The sequence below is a fragment of the Mycteria americana genome, chromosome 7 (assembly GCF_035582795.1).
Source record: "Mycteria americana isolate JAX WOST 10 ecotype Jacksonville Zoo and Gardens chromosome 7, USCA_MyAme_1.0, whole genome shotgun sequence".
NCBI classification, from domain to species: domain Eukaryota; kingdom Metazoa; phylum Chordata; class Aves; order Ciconiiformes; family Ciconiidae; genus Mycteria; species Mycteria americana.
The window spans coordinates 13,295,562-13,313,699 of record NC_134371.1 but is presented as its reverse complement, the minus strand read 5'-3'; the positions used below and the strand labels follow the sequence as shown (position 1 = coordinate 13,313,699).

Genomic DNA, 18,138 nt, shown 5'->3' with positions numbered 1-18,138 from the left:
GGGTAATTAGCGGCAATTCGTAAATGCATGTTTTTCCACGGTGGCCCTTGGCAGGTCCTCAGCTGAGGGTCGCATCTGCTCTGAGCCACCCAGGTCCTGCCCCAACACGGAACACTGGGCTCTGAACCTCTCCTTTAAGGAGAACTCATCATTTCAAAGCCAGTGGAGATCTGAAGCCCCCACGATACAGCTTATCAAGATGTGCCTGTAGCAATGCACGGCTCCAGAGCCAGCCTTCCCGGGGATGGGACGCGGGGTAGGGACCAGCTTTTCACACTGCTGTGCACAGTTCTCATCCCTGAGCAACCCCGCCTGGCGAGGAAGAAAGAAATCGCCAGCACCATGAGAGAGGGTCCTTCCCTGTCAGCAAACAGGGCACTTGAGAGGTTGCTTATGAGAGTTTTTCACTTTTGCTTTCCCTGGCCTGGGAATAATGCCTGTTTTGAAACCAGAAGGCAAAAAAAAAGAAAAAAAAATCTGCCTGCCTCCCTCCCTCCCAGATCTATCTATTTCCCTTTGACAAACAGTGATTTCATTTTTCTTCCCGTCCAGGATTTTTTTTTTTTTCTTTTAAACTGAGCCCAAGCCAACGTGGCAAAAGGCTCTTTGCTCATGTCCTTATTTGTCAAACACGCCATCGCCGCGCCCTCACCACCATTCTGGGAACAAGCCCTTGCCTTTGCCGGCTGACTTCAGCCGATGGGGAACTTCCCAACACAACTCTCCCCCAGCCCCGACACACTCATTTTTTAAAATAAACATTTCCTTTTCTTTTTTCTTTTTTTTTAAGCATTACAGTTAATAAGAAGAGAGTTTAAATTTCCTTCCCCTTTCCTCCCCAGCCCTGCTGTGAATCCGAACATGACGGATCTAGATGGGAAAACAGAAATTACAAGACAATGAATGGCAAAGGTATTTCACAACCCAGTCCTCCTCTGATTTCCATCAGAGCATAAGCACCTCAAGGGAAGTCAGATACTAAAGTACCTTTTTGGATCTGATCCTAAGTGGCCAGTTCCACTGTCCAAATAGAGATCCAGAGATAAACAAGCCTATGAAAACTGGGCATTATTATTTTAACTGCTGCTCTTAAGCTACAACTTAAATGGTAATAATCTGTGCAGCTTTTAGCCGTCTGCTAACAGTATCACACAAAATGATAACAAACTAAACATATATATTCTGCTGTCCTCATCGACTTAACATCTAGTATAAAAAGCTTTACCTGGAGCCACAGCACACGTTTCATAAGCTGTCATCGGCACTCTGCCATCCAGAGAGAAATTTCTGTTGTAAAGGGGCTGATTTGCTGGAGCAGATAAATTTCAAACTCTGGAGTAAATCTGGAGGGCTTACAACGGGTCTGCAGGGGCTGAACTGCACCAGGCAGCAGCCTCAGATCTGGTCCGTGCCCAGGAACAGGGTCATCTGCTCCAGCACTTACATTTAGCAACGGGGAAACTGAGGCATGGAAATAAAGTGGCCTGGCATCGGAGAGCAGAATCAGCCTTAGCTTTTGTTTGTTGGAGCCTGATCCAACACGTGCTCATGAGACCCCTGCCTTCAGGCAACCATGTCCTGAGGGCTGAGAAAGGATTCACAGCAGAAGGAACACAGCCACCATTCGTTCTGCTCCTTCAGCATGGGAACCTCTGGCCAGAGTCATGAAAATGATTGTGTTCAATGCACAAAGGCATCGAGCAGCTTTCTCCATCACCACCTGCCCTTTTCCCTCATCTCTCGGGCCTTACGTCTTACTTCAGCATGGCTTTTGCTGCTCCTGCAAGATAAGGAGCTGATCTTGCAACACAAGACCCCGCTGGCTCCTGACTTAGCCCTGGCTTTTTTCTGCTCCCAATCTCCTTCAGAGGATGGAAGGGAAAAGAAAGGGGAAAAAGGTGACAAGAGAGCACAGATTAAAGGCAGGGACCCGTGTTTGCTGTGTAGAGTACATCTGGAGGTGGTGACAGGCAGGAGTGCTGGGGTATGACTGGTAGGTTCGCCTTCCTCCGAACGGGACGCCACACGAAGGAATCTCGCTCTAACCAAGCTCCTGCCAAAACCCAACGCTGTGAACACGGCTCCAGCCCCAGGTTCCCAAAGCCAGTGAGAAAGGATGTGACAAATAGCAATTTCATGAGCTCAGCAGGGAAGAGCTGTCCTGTTGGGTAGTTCTACCAAGGGGCACATCCCAGTGACAGCCCCAAGTAGCTCAGGCACATTCTTGGACCCATCGCAGGAGGGAGGCATGAGAAGCGGAAGACACAAGCCCCTTCCAATAAACACAGCAAGGTCCCCTCCTTGGGCGGCCCGACAAGGGGGAAGCACGTGAGGCACCGTGACCCCTTCCGGCTGCCCGGGCTCCTGCGCAGGCAACACCCTGCCCTCTCCAGGAGCCTGCTGCTTCGCCGCTTCCCAGGGCGGTCTGGAAGCTCCCCTGCTCCCACGGGGTCCACTCTTCTCGGAGAGATAAGAGACAGAACAACACTTGCTGGGGAATTACTTCATTCCCCCAAGGCTGGGAAAAGCCATGCTCCACACTTGGCTAATGTCACTGATGGCTGCAGCCTTTCCTGGCAAGGGAGAACACAATCCTCATTAACCCCTTCCCTCTCGAAGGCTTCTTGTAACGCTGAACCCATTGCAGGAACGCACTGAGACTTCGTGATAGCATCTGAACATCTCGCCAGAGGCAAGAGATCACAGGAAGCCCACGAGGGAGGGAAATGTTTTGTTTTTACAGAGGCACAAAGTAGAGTTTGTGGTGGGGTCAGGAACTAAGTCAGGTCTCTTGAATCCTGTTTAATGTCTGCCCAGTAGCCTATTCTCAGGTTCAAAGCCATTGAGGGACACAGGACTGCCACAACCTTCCAGTGTCATCAAGGGCAGGCCCATGGCTGTGGATATATGGTTACACAACTCTCATCAGCCCCAAACCTAGATCACGCTCGCTTTGCTCTCACTAGTCCTCCCAGAAGGCTCTTCCAGACCTTCGCAGCCTCGGTGCTTAAAAACTCTCTAAACACCAGCATGAAGGTACTTCTGGCAAGCTCAGCCTCTCATGTTCCTGCACCAACACTCACCCAGAGCTGAAATAGTTGTTCTTCTCTTATTCCCTAATGTATTTGAAATTTACAACCATACCCCCTCCACAGCCTTCCTTTTGCTCAGCTAACAAGACAAACTCTTCTGGTCCCCACTGGCAAGATCAGCTCCTCACTCCTTGATCACCTTGACAGCCTGTCCCTGCAGTCTGAATACATCTCTCCTCAATGTGCCTGAGCTAACACAACGGTTCCTGGCACTCCAGGCAAGCCAGCGATGTCTGCACAAAGGCGTTCATCTCTTTCAAAGGTGTTCAAGGTATGTCCCCATCCACACAGGACATGCCATCATCACCTGATGCATCTTAGAAGATGCACTTTCATCCAGATGACAAATCTAGAGGATCCAAACCAGCAAAAAGGGGGTGAAAAGGGTCTCAGTGACATCACTAGAGCCTGGGCCAGGGCTTATTTACTTCACCTAATTTTAGGCATCTAAACAAAGCACTTTTAAGATCAGATTACTGCCCTAAAGTCTCTCCACGGTCCATGGAAGGAGATGGTCCTTCCAGAAAACAATTCATTCTGGGAAGGTTTCACTCCCATCTGCCAACACAAGGACATAAGGCAATTAGTCTTCTAATTCAAGCCGGATGGGAAAAATCCTTTAATAGCCCAGCAAGTTTTGAATGGAAATATTCCCTACTTGGGAAACACAGCTTGCTAAAGCTGACTTGGTTGTTCCTGACACATGATTACTAACCACAGCACTTTGCCACCTCGTTTTATTATCATCCATTCATTTCCACAATTTTTGGATCAGTACTGCACGAAAGATAAAATTCTTCTCTTCCTACCTGCACATTGAAAGTAACGTCATCCAGAGGGGGCGGGGGGGGAAAGGCACCTTGTGATGATGTGATGTTCCCGAGGTCATCCGCAGGAGGTGGGGGTGGAGGAAGGAAGTCCCCTAGGAGAGAGAATGGGAGAACTTAGACTCACACCGGCATTTCCCCACATCATATCATGGATGATCAGGATGAACCCTGCAATAGTCACAACTCTGCCATCGGTTTTGTGGCACATGAAGTAACACATTGTTTAACCATTAAATGCTCAGCTGCACCCCTTGCTGCTTCAGGAGATGGCTACAACAGCTCAATAACGTTGGCATATTGCTTAGAGGTGCTCAGATGCTGCAGCAGAAGGTGACTTGCCACCACGCCTGAAGGCACCAACAACCAGCTCCACAGATTGAAGCCTGCATCTCAAACCTGCCGCAGGCAACTACAAAACTTGCAATAATGAACGCCCCACGTCCAGCCTTGCAATGAATCCCACCCAATTCACCCCCCTTTTGTGCTAAATTATGCCAGCTCTTCTTGATCACTATAAAGACAGCATCGGATGCTGTCTAAAAGCAGAGATTCCCTGTTGCAGAGGACACATGGAGGGCTGGAGCTGGAGCCCAAAATCTAGACCAGCCCATCTCCTGCATCCCTGCTCCTGGCAGGCAGCCACACTCTTTGCACCCCCCTCTTCCCATGAGGACCTCATAGCTTCATGTAAAGAACTGCTGGGAAGATCACAGGCTCTTCTCAGTGACAACAGCCACATGATGGGCCAGTTGCAAGCTCAGAAGCATCTACCTCTTTTAACTCTGAGGAGGTGTTTTCATGGGGCTGATGTACAAAATATCTACACTTTAATTTGCTCATCTTAAACTTCCAAAAGTGCTGATGTGAAGACAAAGCAGCACACTGGCTGTGAAGCCATCCAGCTTAGCGTAGAGATGGGAGATCTCTCTTTGAGAACTTCATGGGAGGTGGGAGCACAAAGGAGAAAACAAGGACAGAGCAGCACAGGCTGCAGGCAGCAGGACACCAGGCTCTGAAAGCACCTCCTAAGGATGGAAAAAAGGGCGTTTGCCATTAGCACTGGATTTGGCTCCCGGGGAGGAAGCTGCCTGTAATTTGACCACTTCAGTATATTTTTATTTCTTCTTATAAAGCTTGATGCTGCAAGTAGAGCTGTTTGCTGTTGCCTCTCCTGTGTGCAGCATCTGGGATGGAAGTTCAAGATGAGCAACAGTGTGATATTTCACGTGTATAGGAACTGTCGCTTTTGGAGGGTTTTAATCCTTTTGGGAGGAAACATGGGCTTCCTACTTGACCCTCCACATCTCCATGCAGTGCCACACCACCTCCCAGCTACAGGCCCTCAGCACCATCCCCAAATACCAAGGAGCAGGCTCCAAACCGCTCAGAGAGGTGCTGAGCCAAACCCCAGTGACCCGCAGCCCTCTGGACCACTTGTGCCCGGGTTCAAAGCCCCGGGCTCAGCCCGCCCCAGGCACGGGCAACCAGCTGGGCAGCACTGCCGGCACAGCACCTTCACGCTGTTTGCTGTGGGAAGCAGATGGCTCTGCAGCCCTGGAAAGCTCTTCTGTTTGATTTCAAATAACTCTCCGAAAGGCACAAACTCGCCCTAGGACTTTTAGGGATCTTATTTCCCAGGAAAGTAATTTCTTCCCATTTTCCCCAAAGTGAGCATGGATAGGACTCAAAAAAACCCCTCTGAATCCCTAAGAAAGTATCATCCTAAATACAGATGCACAAAGACAGTTTGAAAACAACACACTGAAAACTAATTTAAGACAACCATGTTGCTCCAATACATAAAATCCTGTGAAACCTACTGGCTCATGATATTATAGAGTTCAAGATTGATTTTTATTTTAAATTATGTCCAATAACATCTGCAGCATCCTCCTCTTTGCCCTATAATTAATCCAATCTGTTATTTCAAATCATATGAAATACAATACAGAGTAAAAAGAAAAGAAGAAATATTTTGAAATTAATATCTTGGTGTTTAGTTCTAAAAAACGCTAGGATGTTTGAGTGCTAAGTAAACTTTTCTCCTTTGCTCTGAAAATGACCCCCCAACCAACCAAGATGATTTTGCAAACAAATTCAACTCCAGCGGACACATACTTCCCAAAGAATACACTTCAGATGATGTTTCTCCAGTTAGTCCTGGCTCCAATGCCAAAGACTCAGCTCCCTGCACAGCACAGTAGTCAGACACTCTTGCTTTATTACAACCCTTCAAAACACCTAAGCAAAACTGAGGTAGAGAATGTGTTGAAGGGCATGAGACAGGGAAAAGGACAGGGTTTGTGCAGAAACAGAAGGAAGAAATAACAATTGCTATAACAGAAGGGGAAAACAATGATTGCTAGAACAAACACAAACCAAATACCATTTTGCCCCTTTGGAAGATCCATTCCTCCTGAAAGAAAAAAATATTGGCAAGATGTTTCAGAAAAGGAGCGAAGGACAGAAACAGAGAAGAGCCCTTTTCTAGAGTTTGGAAGAAAACACTTGTCTTTGCAGTAGGAGACAGCTGGCTTTACCGCACCCCAGCCCAGCTCTGCTGACTCTGTCCTCTGTGTCATATAAGCTGCTGGCTCCGCTCTCCCCACAAACGGGAAGGTTTTTAGACTGGGAAGCAGAGAGCAGATGCCTGATGAACTGGGGGGACCTTGCAGATGTTTGGCCTTTTCCTGGTCCTCTGCAAACAGATGGACTTTTCTCCTTCACAGCTTCAGTTATTTATTCTGCCACTGCACTTTCCTCTTTCCCACACACAGCCATAGGACCCAATGCTTTTCCCACTGCACTCACGGGAGAGTATTCCCTCGGATGCAGAAGGGAAAGCTATTACTGTATTATTATTATTGGCATTGCTGGAAGTCTCTCTCCGGCCGAGAGGGAAGCATGCAAAGACTGTAAAATCTGTGTCCTGAGCAGCATACAGTTTTAGATGACGTGTGGAAGAAACGGGTCTACATTTGAGGGAGTAAAGGAGGAAAAAAAGCTGAAAGCAAGCTTACACTCCATTTAAGCAGCATCTCCCTACACACTGCTCCAATGCACCTCAGGGACCTTCCCTCATCCCAGAGGCTTTGCAAGCCAGACAGATTTCACTTGCTTAGAGCCAGGCAAGCCATGGGAGGAGGCAGGAAAGTCCACATGCAGGCAGAGCATATCACTGCCACCCACTGCTGACCACCTCCAGCAGCAGCCAGCCACGTGGGGAGCCGTCTGGAGAAGGGATCGTCCCCTGGTCCGCATGGATGCACTGTCGGCCCCAGGGGAAATGGGGCTCTGGGGTTACCAGAGTTAACCACGGGCTGGTGGAGGACACATCCCACCCTGAGCACTCACCCTTCTCCTGCCTGATTTAACCCCACTGCCCCTCCGTGAATAAGGGATATGATGGGCAAAAGGCTTATTAGTATTGATTGCTGCTCAGCACCGTGATTGGCGTCTTGGTTGACATTCACCTGGCATCAGCCTGAACACTTGGAGGTACTGAAGTTATGAGAGTGACTGCACCGAGCTCCATCAATGGCGAGGCATCAAGGCACCTCCAGGAGGCAATTTATACTTCAAGGCAGGTGAAATCGCCTTCTGATGGCAAGTCCCCCTGCAGAGGCAGCCTGGGGCAGGCACGTTTGCAGGCAGGGAGCCGCATCCTGCCCATCCTCACACTGCGGTGCAACCTGCCTTCAGCTCTCGCAATGAGAAATCTCTACCCATTACCATACGTTTAGAGGAGAAAATAAACACTCCTCATTGCGCCAGCTACTCGTTTTTTCTTCTTCTTACAGCTGTGAAGACCATGAGTCAACCTACGAAGGGGCTGCGCAGTGCGACACATGCGCCAGCTCGGTTATTTCAGATATGACGGCGCAACGTGCCATGAAACCGCAGCTCTGAGTTCTTCTCTCGGCGCCTGTGCCTGCTCCTGCGCCGGAGCATCACCCAGCACAGCCACGAGAGATGATACTGCCAGCCCCAGTAATGCTCTCCCCCATATTTTACAATCAAGTAATTAGACAGAAGTTAAGTCAGTCCATCACGGCTATGTTGGGAAACTATAGCAGAGCCATAAACAGAAGTGATGCCTCCCAAGTCCCAGCCCGGTTTCTGGCTCCAATCAAATCTGAGCCATGCCGATGCATTTGCAAGGTTTTACCACTCTCCTCCCCAAAATTTCCCCCTCTTACACTTTCCCAGGAGATTTAGACATTTCATTATTACACTTTTCAAATGTACAAATAAAAAATTGTTCAAAGCCTTCATGGATTGTCTGTATCAGCACGAGCCTGTCAGGTTGAATAGAAACTCTTAAAATTTTTGCCACTGGCTGCCTGATGCCTTCTGGGTACAAGTACAAGCTGAGAAAAACATCCTGTCTTAGGCACCAAGCACTTTTCTCACTTACAGTCTAACCTTTAAATTTTTAAGTGCACTTCAGTTTTTTGCAGGATCAGGCTCGTATGTCTCAAGCCTTTGTTTTCAGGGAGATATATCTGCCAGTCAACAAATGAGTTGCAGCGCAGTAATTGCCTCCCCCCTTGACTGACATAGTTGTTTAGACATGAAAATTTGCAGCTTTGAAACTTCTAGACACGAAGAAGATCTCACATGTTCAGTAAGAAGAGACTGTTTGGGGGAAAAACCCTTGGAAACACAAAAAAGCAAAACATCATTTTTTTCCCTGAAACAATAACTTAATGAAATCTATCAACCAACAAAACAGGGTTCACACTGGCCTTCCCAGATCTCTGGCTGACATCTGAAGGCTATATGCCCAGATGTTTTTCATTTTTCTCCTTCCAAACAAAAATAACCCTTTCTCATCGTCATCTTGATAATTTCTGACTCTGAAGCTGGTACAGAATCGGTTTGAATCACCTGAAAAACACAGCTCTCCCCTGACTCAGAGACCAGAACAAGGACAGTGATGGAGCAAACCCCCACCGAAGCGTTTCCATTCTGATCCAAACAGACTCCATTTGGGAAAGCACTGAGCAGATACAGGCATTTCCCATTGCCCTGTCAAGTATTTAACTTACACTGCAGAAAGCCAAAGGTTGCAATTTGAGGGTGATCTACATTGAAACAAATAAGATTTACACTTAAACTCTAATTCATTTAGCACTGGGCTAAAATCCTTTTGATTGAAGCTACCATGAACCCATATTCCACAATAACCACTGCAAAAACCTGCAGAATACTGTAGTATTACTAAGTGGCCTGGGAAACTTCATACTGCAGAAGTGACGCCGCAGGATTTTTATAGAAAACTTCAGCTAGATATGACCCGGTGACTCTTAGGTGTGAACACGCATCTTACGAAGTTTCCCAAAATGAACGTTTTCCTGTGACATCTGTATTTAATACCTATCATTGGACAAGGAAAGCACACGATTAAAACTGTATTTTGTGTCAGCGCATCCTTGGTCAAAACTATGTCATGAGGGATCACTGACACCACGTCAGTGCAAGGGAAACCATCGCATGATTACGCACCAGCTCCGCAATCTACCTAAATATACCACACTGGCCTGTGATTCCTAAAATAAAGCAGCTCCACCAACCCAAAGCACTGTTTAAATTACCACTCGCTTACCAATCACTAATCCTACCATTTGAACTACTTTTGCTAATCAGCTACTGTATTAATAAGCAAGAGGGAGAAAAAACCACCTACACTGGCTAATTTCAACCTCAGCCTTTAAAAAAGGAATACTGAGTCTGTCAGGTAGTTGCGCTGAAAATTTACTTCACCACCTGCTAGCTGAAATATTGCTTTTATGGATTTATATCGTATTAAAAGGTCACTGGCTGTTTAAGTCTTAAACAGTTTTAATCATTCTAAAAGTCTCTTAACAGTAAGAAAAGGAAGCTCAGAACAAACAGCAGCAGGGATTCTAATTAAAAGGGCCAATTCATCTAATTTTATTTGGGGTTAATTATTCAGGATTCACTCTCTGATGTGTAAGGAATAGCAATTAGTAATTTTAGTGATTTGAGGAACATTGGAGGTGTAATCAGTTAAAATGAGTGAGTGTTTACAACACAAGATGTTGAATTAGTTTCTCCCAGCTGGAGAACAGGAACATTAGTCCCCTACAGTTCAGGACTATCAATCGCAGTCCTGCTTAAAATATTCTCTTCAAATGAAAAAAAAAAAAATCCCACACGCCAACAATCATCTGGTAATTTTGTTTACTACATGGAAAGTCAATAGGCAACATGTACCATGGCAGCTTACGCATCCTCACCTCCACCTTCATCCCTCGTCCAACTACCCAAACCCCTGGGATTCACTGGAAACAATTCCCAGCACTTGCCCCATCTGCACAACTTCAGCCGGACTACCACCCTCCTGCCATGCCTTTTACCACAGCTAGCTGAGATAATGAAAGAAGCAGCCTGTGAAACTTTCAAATGTTAATTAACTTCGGTGGTTAAATATACAGAGGAAAAATGACCGTGCGATTAACTTAAAACCTCTAGGTACAATTCCTCCTGCAAACACAAATCCAAAATAGCTCCGCTGGAATCGCTCTGGATTTCTTCCAGTGGTACTATAGCCAGAATAAGTTACTAAAGCTTTCAGGAGTAGCAGATGAGACTCTGATGAGGACAGAGGAGCCGCGTGGGAGAGTGCTAACAGGGAGATCCAACGCTGGCTGCTTTGATATTTGGGTCTGAGCTGAGGCAGCAGCTCAAAAGCCATTTTTTTCCACCTCTCAAGAGGTAACTGGGTTTCACCACCATTTAGGCATCACCACGCTCTTCGGTAGGACCGGAGCTGGACCTCTTGCATTGCCTACAAGTTTGTGACCGCTACAAGGAGCGGCATTGGCACACCATGCCAGGCTCACTGCAGATGATACAGCTTTTATTGAGCAACTTGATTTAGCATAAACGGATGCTATCTTTAGTGTCCTGTACACAGATCTTTCACTCCAGCTCTGGTCACCAGTGGGGAAAATCCCACCCACCTCTGGTTCACGTCAGAACTCGCTGACCTCCCTCTCAAAACACCCCAAAGGCAGTAATTAGCATGAGGGTAGGAAACAAGGGCTCAGTTCCCCAAATTATGCAAAATCTCAGCCGTTTCGCCACAGTGGATGCCCCTCATTGTGAAAACAACGCTTTTTTTGATGAGACTGCGTTTTTGTTCACCTTGTGTCTGTAGATACCTAGCCGTGCCATCCTTCCCAGCAAAATGCAACCGATGCTCCTGCAGCCCCAATGGTCACCGGGTACAGGGAGGCAGCTATCACCACATGCTGGGTTGTTTTCCCCCATGCATATCAGCCAAACATCCTACACATTGTACGCTTACGATACATGCCGCTAAGTACAAAGGCATCGATACAAGGCTGCATATTGATTCTTCAACTTACTTTTCCATATGACTGTGGGGCAAAGCATTCCAGCTGATGTCCCACACCAACCTCTCTGCAATAGAGATAACTTATTTTGCTCACCTCAACAACTTGGTTTGTAAACACAACGCGAATGAGCCAGTTCTGCTCCCGCTCAGATCACGTTACACATAACGGTTATCTCCGTAACACTGATAGCTGCTTAGAGGAGAGGTCTGCTAGTATCACAACTCAGCTCTACGGAAAATAAATCAGTCCTTTACTAAAGCTCAGTGAAGGACTAAAGCTGAGCCAATGCAAGAAATAGCCCACGGCACTGTAAAACTTTAATTAAAATCTGTGCTAAAATAGGAGGAGGAAGAAGAGCCATAAGATTAAGAGAAAAGCTCTAAGTACCGTTCTTTGTCATAGAGTTCTTTTAGGACTTTGGGGATACGACCTCCATTGTGCCTCACTCCATGGGCATGCAAAGCTTTCCTTTGCCTTCCCTCCAGTGTTTATTTGTAGACATAGGGATAGAGTCTGTCTTACTTGGCCTGTGCAGCAATTAGTATGATGAGATCCCGCTTTCAGTTGCAGCTGCTCAGGTCCAATAACAAGGACAAAAGTAGTTCCGAATGATTAAAAAAAAAAAAAAAAAAAGACAGAAAACAGCCTGCTGAGAGGGAAAGATTTCAACACAAACAACTGGAAATATGCTGGAAATCGGGGCACCTAAGTCAGAAAAGAAAACCCTATCCTCAGAGGGGAAACACGGGCTGCATTCCCACACACCATCGCTCTCCTCTGCAGAGCGAAAGGTCCATGAAACAACTCAATGAGGGAAACACCGCTTCACTCAGAACAAAACCGAAATGAGCTATCTATTTGTTTATTAGATTATGGTGTTCAACTCATTTGTTCGGTGCTAAGCGTGCCTGACAAGAGTTAACATATTTACTGAAGAGGACTGTTGTGAAGGAGTTAAAAAAAAAATGAGCTACACCACTGGATTAAGACCTTGTTCTCCCTGGCTGTTGTTGCGTGGCACAATCAAAACGAATCTGTTTTTTCAGTCAAATTTCTCCCCTGAGAAGGCAGCCAGGGAAGATGGGGACCGTGTCCTTCAGATACATCCTTTCTTATCACCAACCAAACCCTCTCCGTGCCTAGTGATGAAATACAAAACACTGCACAGATCGCAAAAACCATCTCCCAGAGCTCTTTACTGCCACGGGACTTCCTCAAGTTTTGGAAGCTGCAGCCAACAGTTTCTAAGCAATCTTGGACTTATCTTTGCCTATGTTCTTTGCCTTGTTTTTTGTGTTGTTTTTATGGTCTTTGCCTTGGTTTTGTGTTGTTTCCCCACTTTGGGGGTGAATTGCAATCTGAGCGGTCAGAGGAAACGTGACGTGCTGCAGCCTTGGCTTGAGCCTCAGAGCCAGCAGTGGCCCATGATGCAGAACATCTGGAAGCGCTGGATCCATTCTGCTTGCCCAGCACACAAAGGAGAAGGACAACAAAAAACACTGCTGTAACTAGACCATTTCCCTAGGTGATGGGGTCAACCGTCCTGCAAGGCGTCCTCTTCACAGAGTCTTCTGCTGCTGGCTTGAAAGACTGGAGCAAAAACACTCACAGATGAACTGATTAAAAAAACCCCCATAAACTGATTTTCAAACTGGCTCATTTAGTTTCTCCCATCCTCATCCCCATCTCTCCCTATGTAACTCATAAACATCCAAACTTGGAAAGATTAAAGCAAAACACGTGTCTTCGTCAGACTTGTCTTAGTTCACTGTTTTCACCAATACAAACAGCCCTGGCTTTCTTCCTTGTACTGCAATTAGTCAGTGCTACCGGGAAGCAGAAAAAGTAGCGAGATTTTCTTCATGCTATAAAATGAATCACTTGCTTATTCACCAGTTTAACAGTTGAATAATAAATTACATCCTTAATCCGAAGATAACAAGATAAAATCAAATGTTGGATAAATAGAATTCACCTGTATCTTCTTCTTTCAAAGTAAACAACTAGTGCTCCGTATCTCCATATACATATTTATATAAATATATATTTATAGGGAGTGATGGTTGGTTTTGTGGAGGGAGTTTTGTTCCTTTCGCTGGTACCTACTAGAAAAGCCACACATGGTCTGGCCAGACCACGGAAGAGAAATAGGATTATAATCAAAAGAAAAAAAAAAAGGGGTGTGTGTATCTTTCCCTGGGTAGATTCCACCTGAAGGTGCTCTCCATTCTCTCTGCTGTACTCTGGGATGACAGGGAAGGCAGAGGAGAAAAAAAATGATGCAGGCTTTCTCTTCTTTGAAATGAAGTTTACCCTACAACACTGATGCACAAGCTTTCTGTACCAAGGATCACTGCCTAACACCCCAGAGTTACTGTACACACTTACATGCGCAGTTATCACCATCTTTTGGGCAGAAATACTTTAAAATTTACACTTTTTGCACAATTCAACAAAGTAACTGGTTAGGAAACAACGTGCTAAACTGACTTTTTAGATAAGTAACTACACTTATGTTTTCCATGTTGCACAAAATCCCCTACTGAGAACTGCCCCATCCTTCTCCTTGCTGGTCAGAGCCCAGAGCACCGCGGCGGGGAAGAGAAGAGCAGAGAGAGCACTTCCCATCAGGAGCATTCTAAAGTGGGTGAGGAAGAGGTGAATGGCAGAGGCACAGAAAGGACTTCCCAAGAATGAGAATGATATTCCCATTCACGACACTGACAATAATAAAATTCACTCCCTAAACTGACTCAGGCAGACTGCCTATTCTCAGAATCGAAGTAGGGATAAATGGTCGCAGCGTTGTACCTGTGCTGGTTTGGGGGGACACGTGGCCCTCATCTCGCGTTCCCAACAGGAACGACAATGATATTGTAGTTATCCAAGCACACATTTCAAGCTTCTGACCATTCTGAGAAAGCAGTCGATCAAACCAGCAGTTTTGCTGTAACTCTGCTCAGCATATGGTGCCTCCCTTCCAGAGAAAAAGTATTAGGGTCTGGCACGGGCCCAGGGTAACTGAGAGGGTGCCCTTGCAGTAAAACATACCACACCAAAACCTGGGTCAATTACTTGGTGTAGAGAAACCTGGGTGAGATCGTTTTCAGATTGAATCCAAACATTTCTATTTAACCAATAGAAAATGAATTACTGAAATATTTGTGGATATTGTTAAAAGGAAAAATGTGGAAGAAAATTAAAATCTCCTGCAAAGATTGTGGTTTTGTTTGAAAAGCCAGAGATTTTATTCTTGAAATAAAATGTTGTGGAAAAAAATGATAACAAATTGTAGTAATATACTGCTACAGTTTCTAGGCTGGACTTTTGAAGTGTTCACTCTGAGGTTTGGTTTTCCCTCAGAGCTGCTACTTGGACAATTTTAGGCAAAAAAATTAAATTAGGGTAGGTGGGGAATACCTCATGATTTTCTTTCGTCCTAACTTCTTTTCCAGCCTTGCTGCAGGAAAGCACAAATCCATTCTTTTCAGATTAATGATTGATCTTCATTCTAAATCCCCACTCCAATATTAATAACCTCTCAGAAAACAATTAAAATGGATATATTGTTTGAGTGTGTGCTCAGGGAGCGAGAGAAGAGGATAAATCTTCTATGAGCACAAAAACCTCTATCATACTTTGAGACCTGCTGATGCCTGCAGTGACATACAAAGGATTTTCGCTGCAGCATATGCATCTCCCCACGCTACCAGAAGCACATTCCTGAAGCAGTGAACGGGAAGGAGAGAGTGCTTATAGCAGCACAGGGGAAGAGCGTATGGTCCATCTCACCTTCTAACAAAAATCTCTCCATCAGTGAGACTGAAGGAATAGACCTTTTCCTCCATCAAGCAGAAGATCCTGTGGGAAGGAGAACAACTTCCAATTCGACGTTACTAGCAAGCGTAAAGAGCCAGAGAGCCCAAGCAGGTGGTTTGCTCAGAAATTATTTTAATGCACAGAGATGCCTGATGCGCTGAGGCTGTATGATGAATCATGGAGCCTATACCATTCGGAGTTGCTTATTAGCACAGTTTCCCTGAGCTCTGAGAATTTTGGAGCCAACGTCTCTACTTTCTTCATGAATTGCAACAAGGAGAGACGCATCTTCTGGGCCAACTGCTCTGGACTTGCTTGTCTCCACGCTGCTCAAGGTTAGGGCTCTCTGTAGCAGACTGGTTGCATCAACACTATCCAGCCCCTCGTCTAGATCTCCCCCATGACCAAAGTGATGCCCTGGAGCTGAGAACTATCGCTACTCTCTTGCCTTTTTCCAGTCCCAAGTGGGAAGGTTGTGTTACTGCTTGCCACCGTGGTGTTTTCACAGCATAAGGATGAGAAAGCATGCTGTCTGCCCTGGTGAGAGTGCATGTGGAGATGTTAAAGGGCAAAGAGTTTTCTTAGAGGACCACCTTTGGCACAGGAAGATGAACTTGAGAGTCACAGCCCTAGTGGCTGCCCAGAGAAGAGGAGAACCATCCTGCTTCAGGGAGCCCTAACCAGCTTTGCTAAATGAAACTGAACAGCAGGTTTTGAAAACTCACACTGCAATTTTGCAATGCATGACTTGCTGCATGCAGTCATCCAAGGTGAGTGCTTCATGCAAAAGCCAAGCTCATTCCTAGAGGATTTAAACAATCACAGTCAGATTTCCTCGACGAAAGACACCCAAGTGAGTAACAACCTTATTTAAAGAGAAAACACGGCATATGTTTTGGGTACCTAGGCTGTCAAGAAAACAAGAAGTAATCAAGAACACACCTGAAAATGATCCGAAATTAGCCAATGTTTATCTTTCTACACAAAGGAAGAATTTTAAATTTAAAAATAGAGGCATAACCTAGCTTTAAAATCCACTACCCCATCTAGGCAAAACCTAGATGTGGATATTGAAGATCATTTAAGGAACAGGATTCTCTGCTTTCAACAGACTGAGAGATTTACTCTATATCCTTATCAGGCCATACATATCACATCATGTCATGGTGATTAGCATCTTGCTTGATTACAGTCTTTAATTCCACTGGATTTAAAAGGCTAATTTGAGAGCCACTCAAACCAGAGCCCAAGGCTGGAGCTGATCACAAGCACAGAACGGCACACTGCGACTGCAGCACTGGCACCTGCTCCCCTGGTTCTTCAAAATGTTGCAGCTAAAATCATCTAGCCGAGACAGGTAAACAAAGGTGTGTGTCAGGTCAGCCAGCAAAATCTTTCAAGGCAATGGCTCCGCACTCATCATGAGAAAGAAGATAAAACCTACTTTGGCTCTCCTTTACTATATATTTAACATTTGCAGGAGAAAAATCAGATGACTGCTTAAAGCTTGGGATGATGCACGCCATCTTCAAGCTATTCTTGAGCGAAATGTTTAAATGTTTCATGTGGTTTGGAAATGGCTTAAATTCCCTGCTGAATTTTTCATGCCCATACACAATTTAGTCTTTATCAAAAAAATCCCTTTCAATTACGTACTCTGCAAAAAATGCAGAAATTCTGCGGAAGGATTCTAGCTGCCTTTTTTCCCCTTTTTTTGTTTGTTGTTTTTGGCTTGCTAGGGTCTGCATAAAATATCCTTACTTGGATATGCCCAGTGAAGTTATCGGGACTTCACCACTTGTGCTCCTCATAGAAAATCGACTCCGTTTTCTTTCCCTCTCTCTCTCCATGCCTTTATTTTAATTGAGGGGAATGGAAAGAGGGAAGAGCACTGGGGAGGGGCTAAAAGGGTGCAAACTTTTGGACGGACCCTGCTTTTTACCCTGATACACAATAGAGAGCTGTAAATCTGCAGCAGTGGGGCCGCCTTCGAGCCAACCCGGCAGGCGGGCAGCCTTTGGGCAGTAAAGCCTGCAGGAGGCACGCCATTCCCAGCGCAGGAGATGCGGCAGGAAAACGAGCATAATTAGAGCACTGCAACGTGCCAGCTATTCTTGGAGGCAGAACAGCCCCTCAGGAGCTACTGCAGGAGAGCAAAGCGAGGACAGCCCTCGGTCCACTCTAACCCACGTCACAGGCATCCCCAGGAACACAAAGCCATCCTCCCATGTTCTGTCCTGCCAAGCAGCTCAGGCTAAAGATACCGTCTCTCTGCTGCTTTTGTTCTCTGAACGCCTTCATTTTGCTGAGCATACATCCCCTAAGGTTACAGGAATATTAACATACGCCACACACAAATATTATTTTAAAGAAGTGATTCCCATAGTTCTCCTATTTTTGGAGATGCATCTTAAAAAAGCTTCCCTATATACTTGAACAGGACCCATATTATCTCTTCATAAAAGGAATCCAACTTCTAGGCTTCTAAATTCACTGGTAAGCAGTTCAGACTTCCTTTTATACTGTAAGATTTCCTTCCCATAAGACGCAAGATATATTGCCTCAAGGGAAAAGCAGCTTTATGAAGAGGAAGCTACGTGTGCCAGAATTGTTCTCTTCCATTATTTGCAACATCCTTTCTCCCTCCCATTGTTTTAATAGAGTTGGTCACCAGAAGAACCTGCAGCAAAAACGCCGATACCCTCAGCAGAGCATGTACCTGCCAAAAGCCCCAAACAACATCTGCTCTTCAGCAGAGCCTTCTCGATGTGCAAAAAACATATGTTTTCTGTGCATGCCCCATATGTAGTTCTGATAGACACATGAATTTGCTAATAGACTTACTTTCTGCTGTTCCCACCAGAACAACATTAGAGGAATGGATGGCTCACCAGTAATCTCCCAACTACATACATTTTTGTAGAACTTCATTGAATAGAAGGATGAAGAAGGAAAAAAGAGAGAGAGAACACACGTTCAGTAGTGACCAGTGCTACAGGAAGGAAAAAA

General features: G+C 45.6%; 1 protein-coding gene across 10 annotated transcripts in view; it reads right to left on the bottom strand.

Moving 5' to 3' along the window:
• The window catches only part of LPP (LIM domain containing preferred translocation partner in lipoma), an 826,113-nt gene that overhangs the window by 656,290 nt on the left and 151,685 nt on the right, over window positions 1–18,138 (bottom strand). For all 10 annotated transcript variants that reach the window (XR_012776441.1, XM_075507128.1, XM_075507132.1 and 7 more), the window contains one exon: window positions 3,902–4,014. Coding sequence is in view for 9 of the 10 variants with exons in the window: in XM_075507128.1 (XP_075363243.1) it covers window positions 3,902–4,014 (113 nt within the window). In the remaining variant the exon portion in view is untranslated. The remainder of the gene's footprint in view (window positions 1–3,901; window positions 4,015–18,138) is intronic.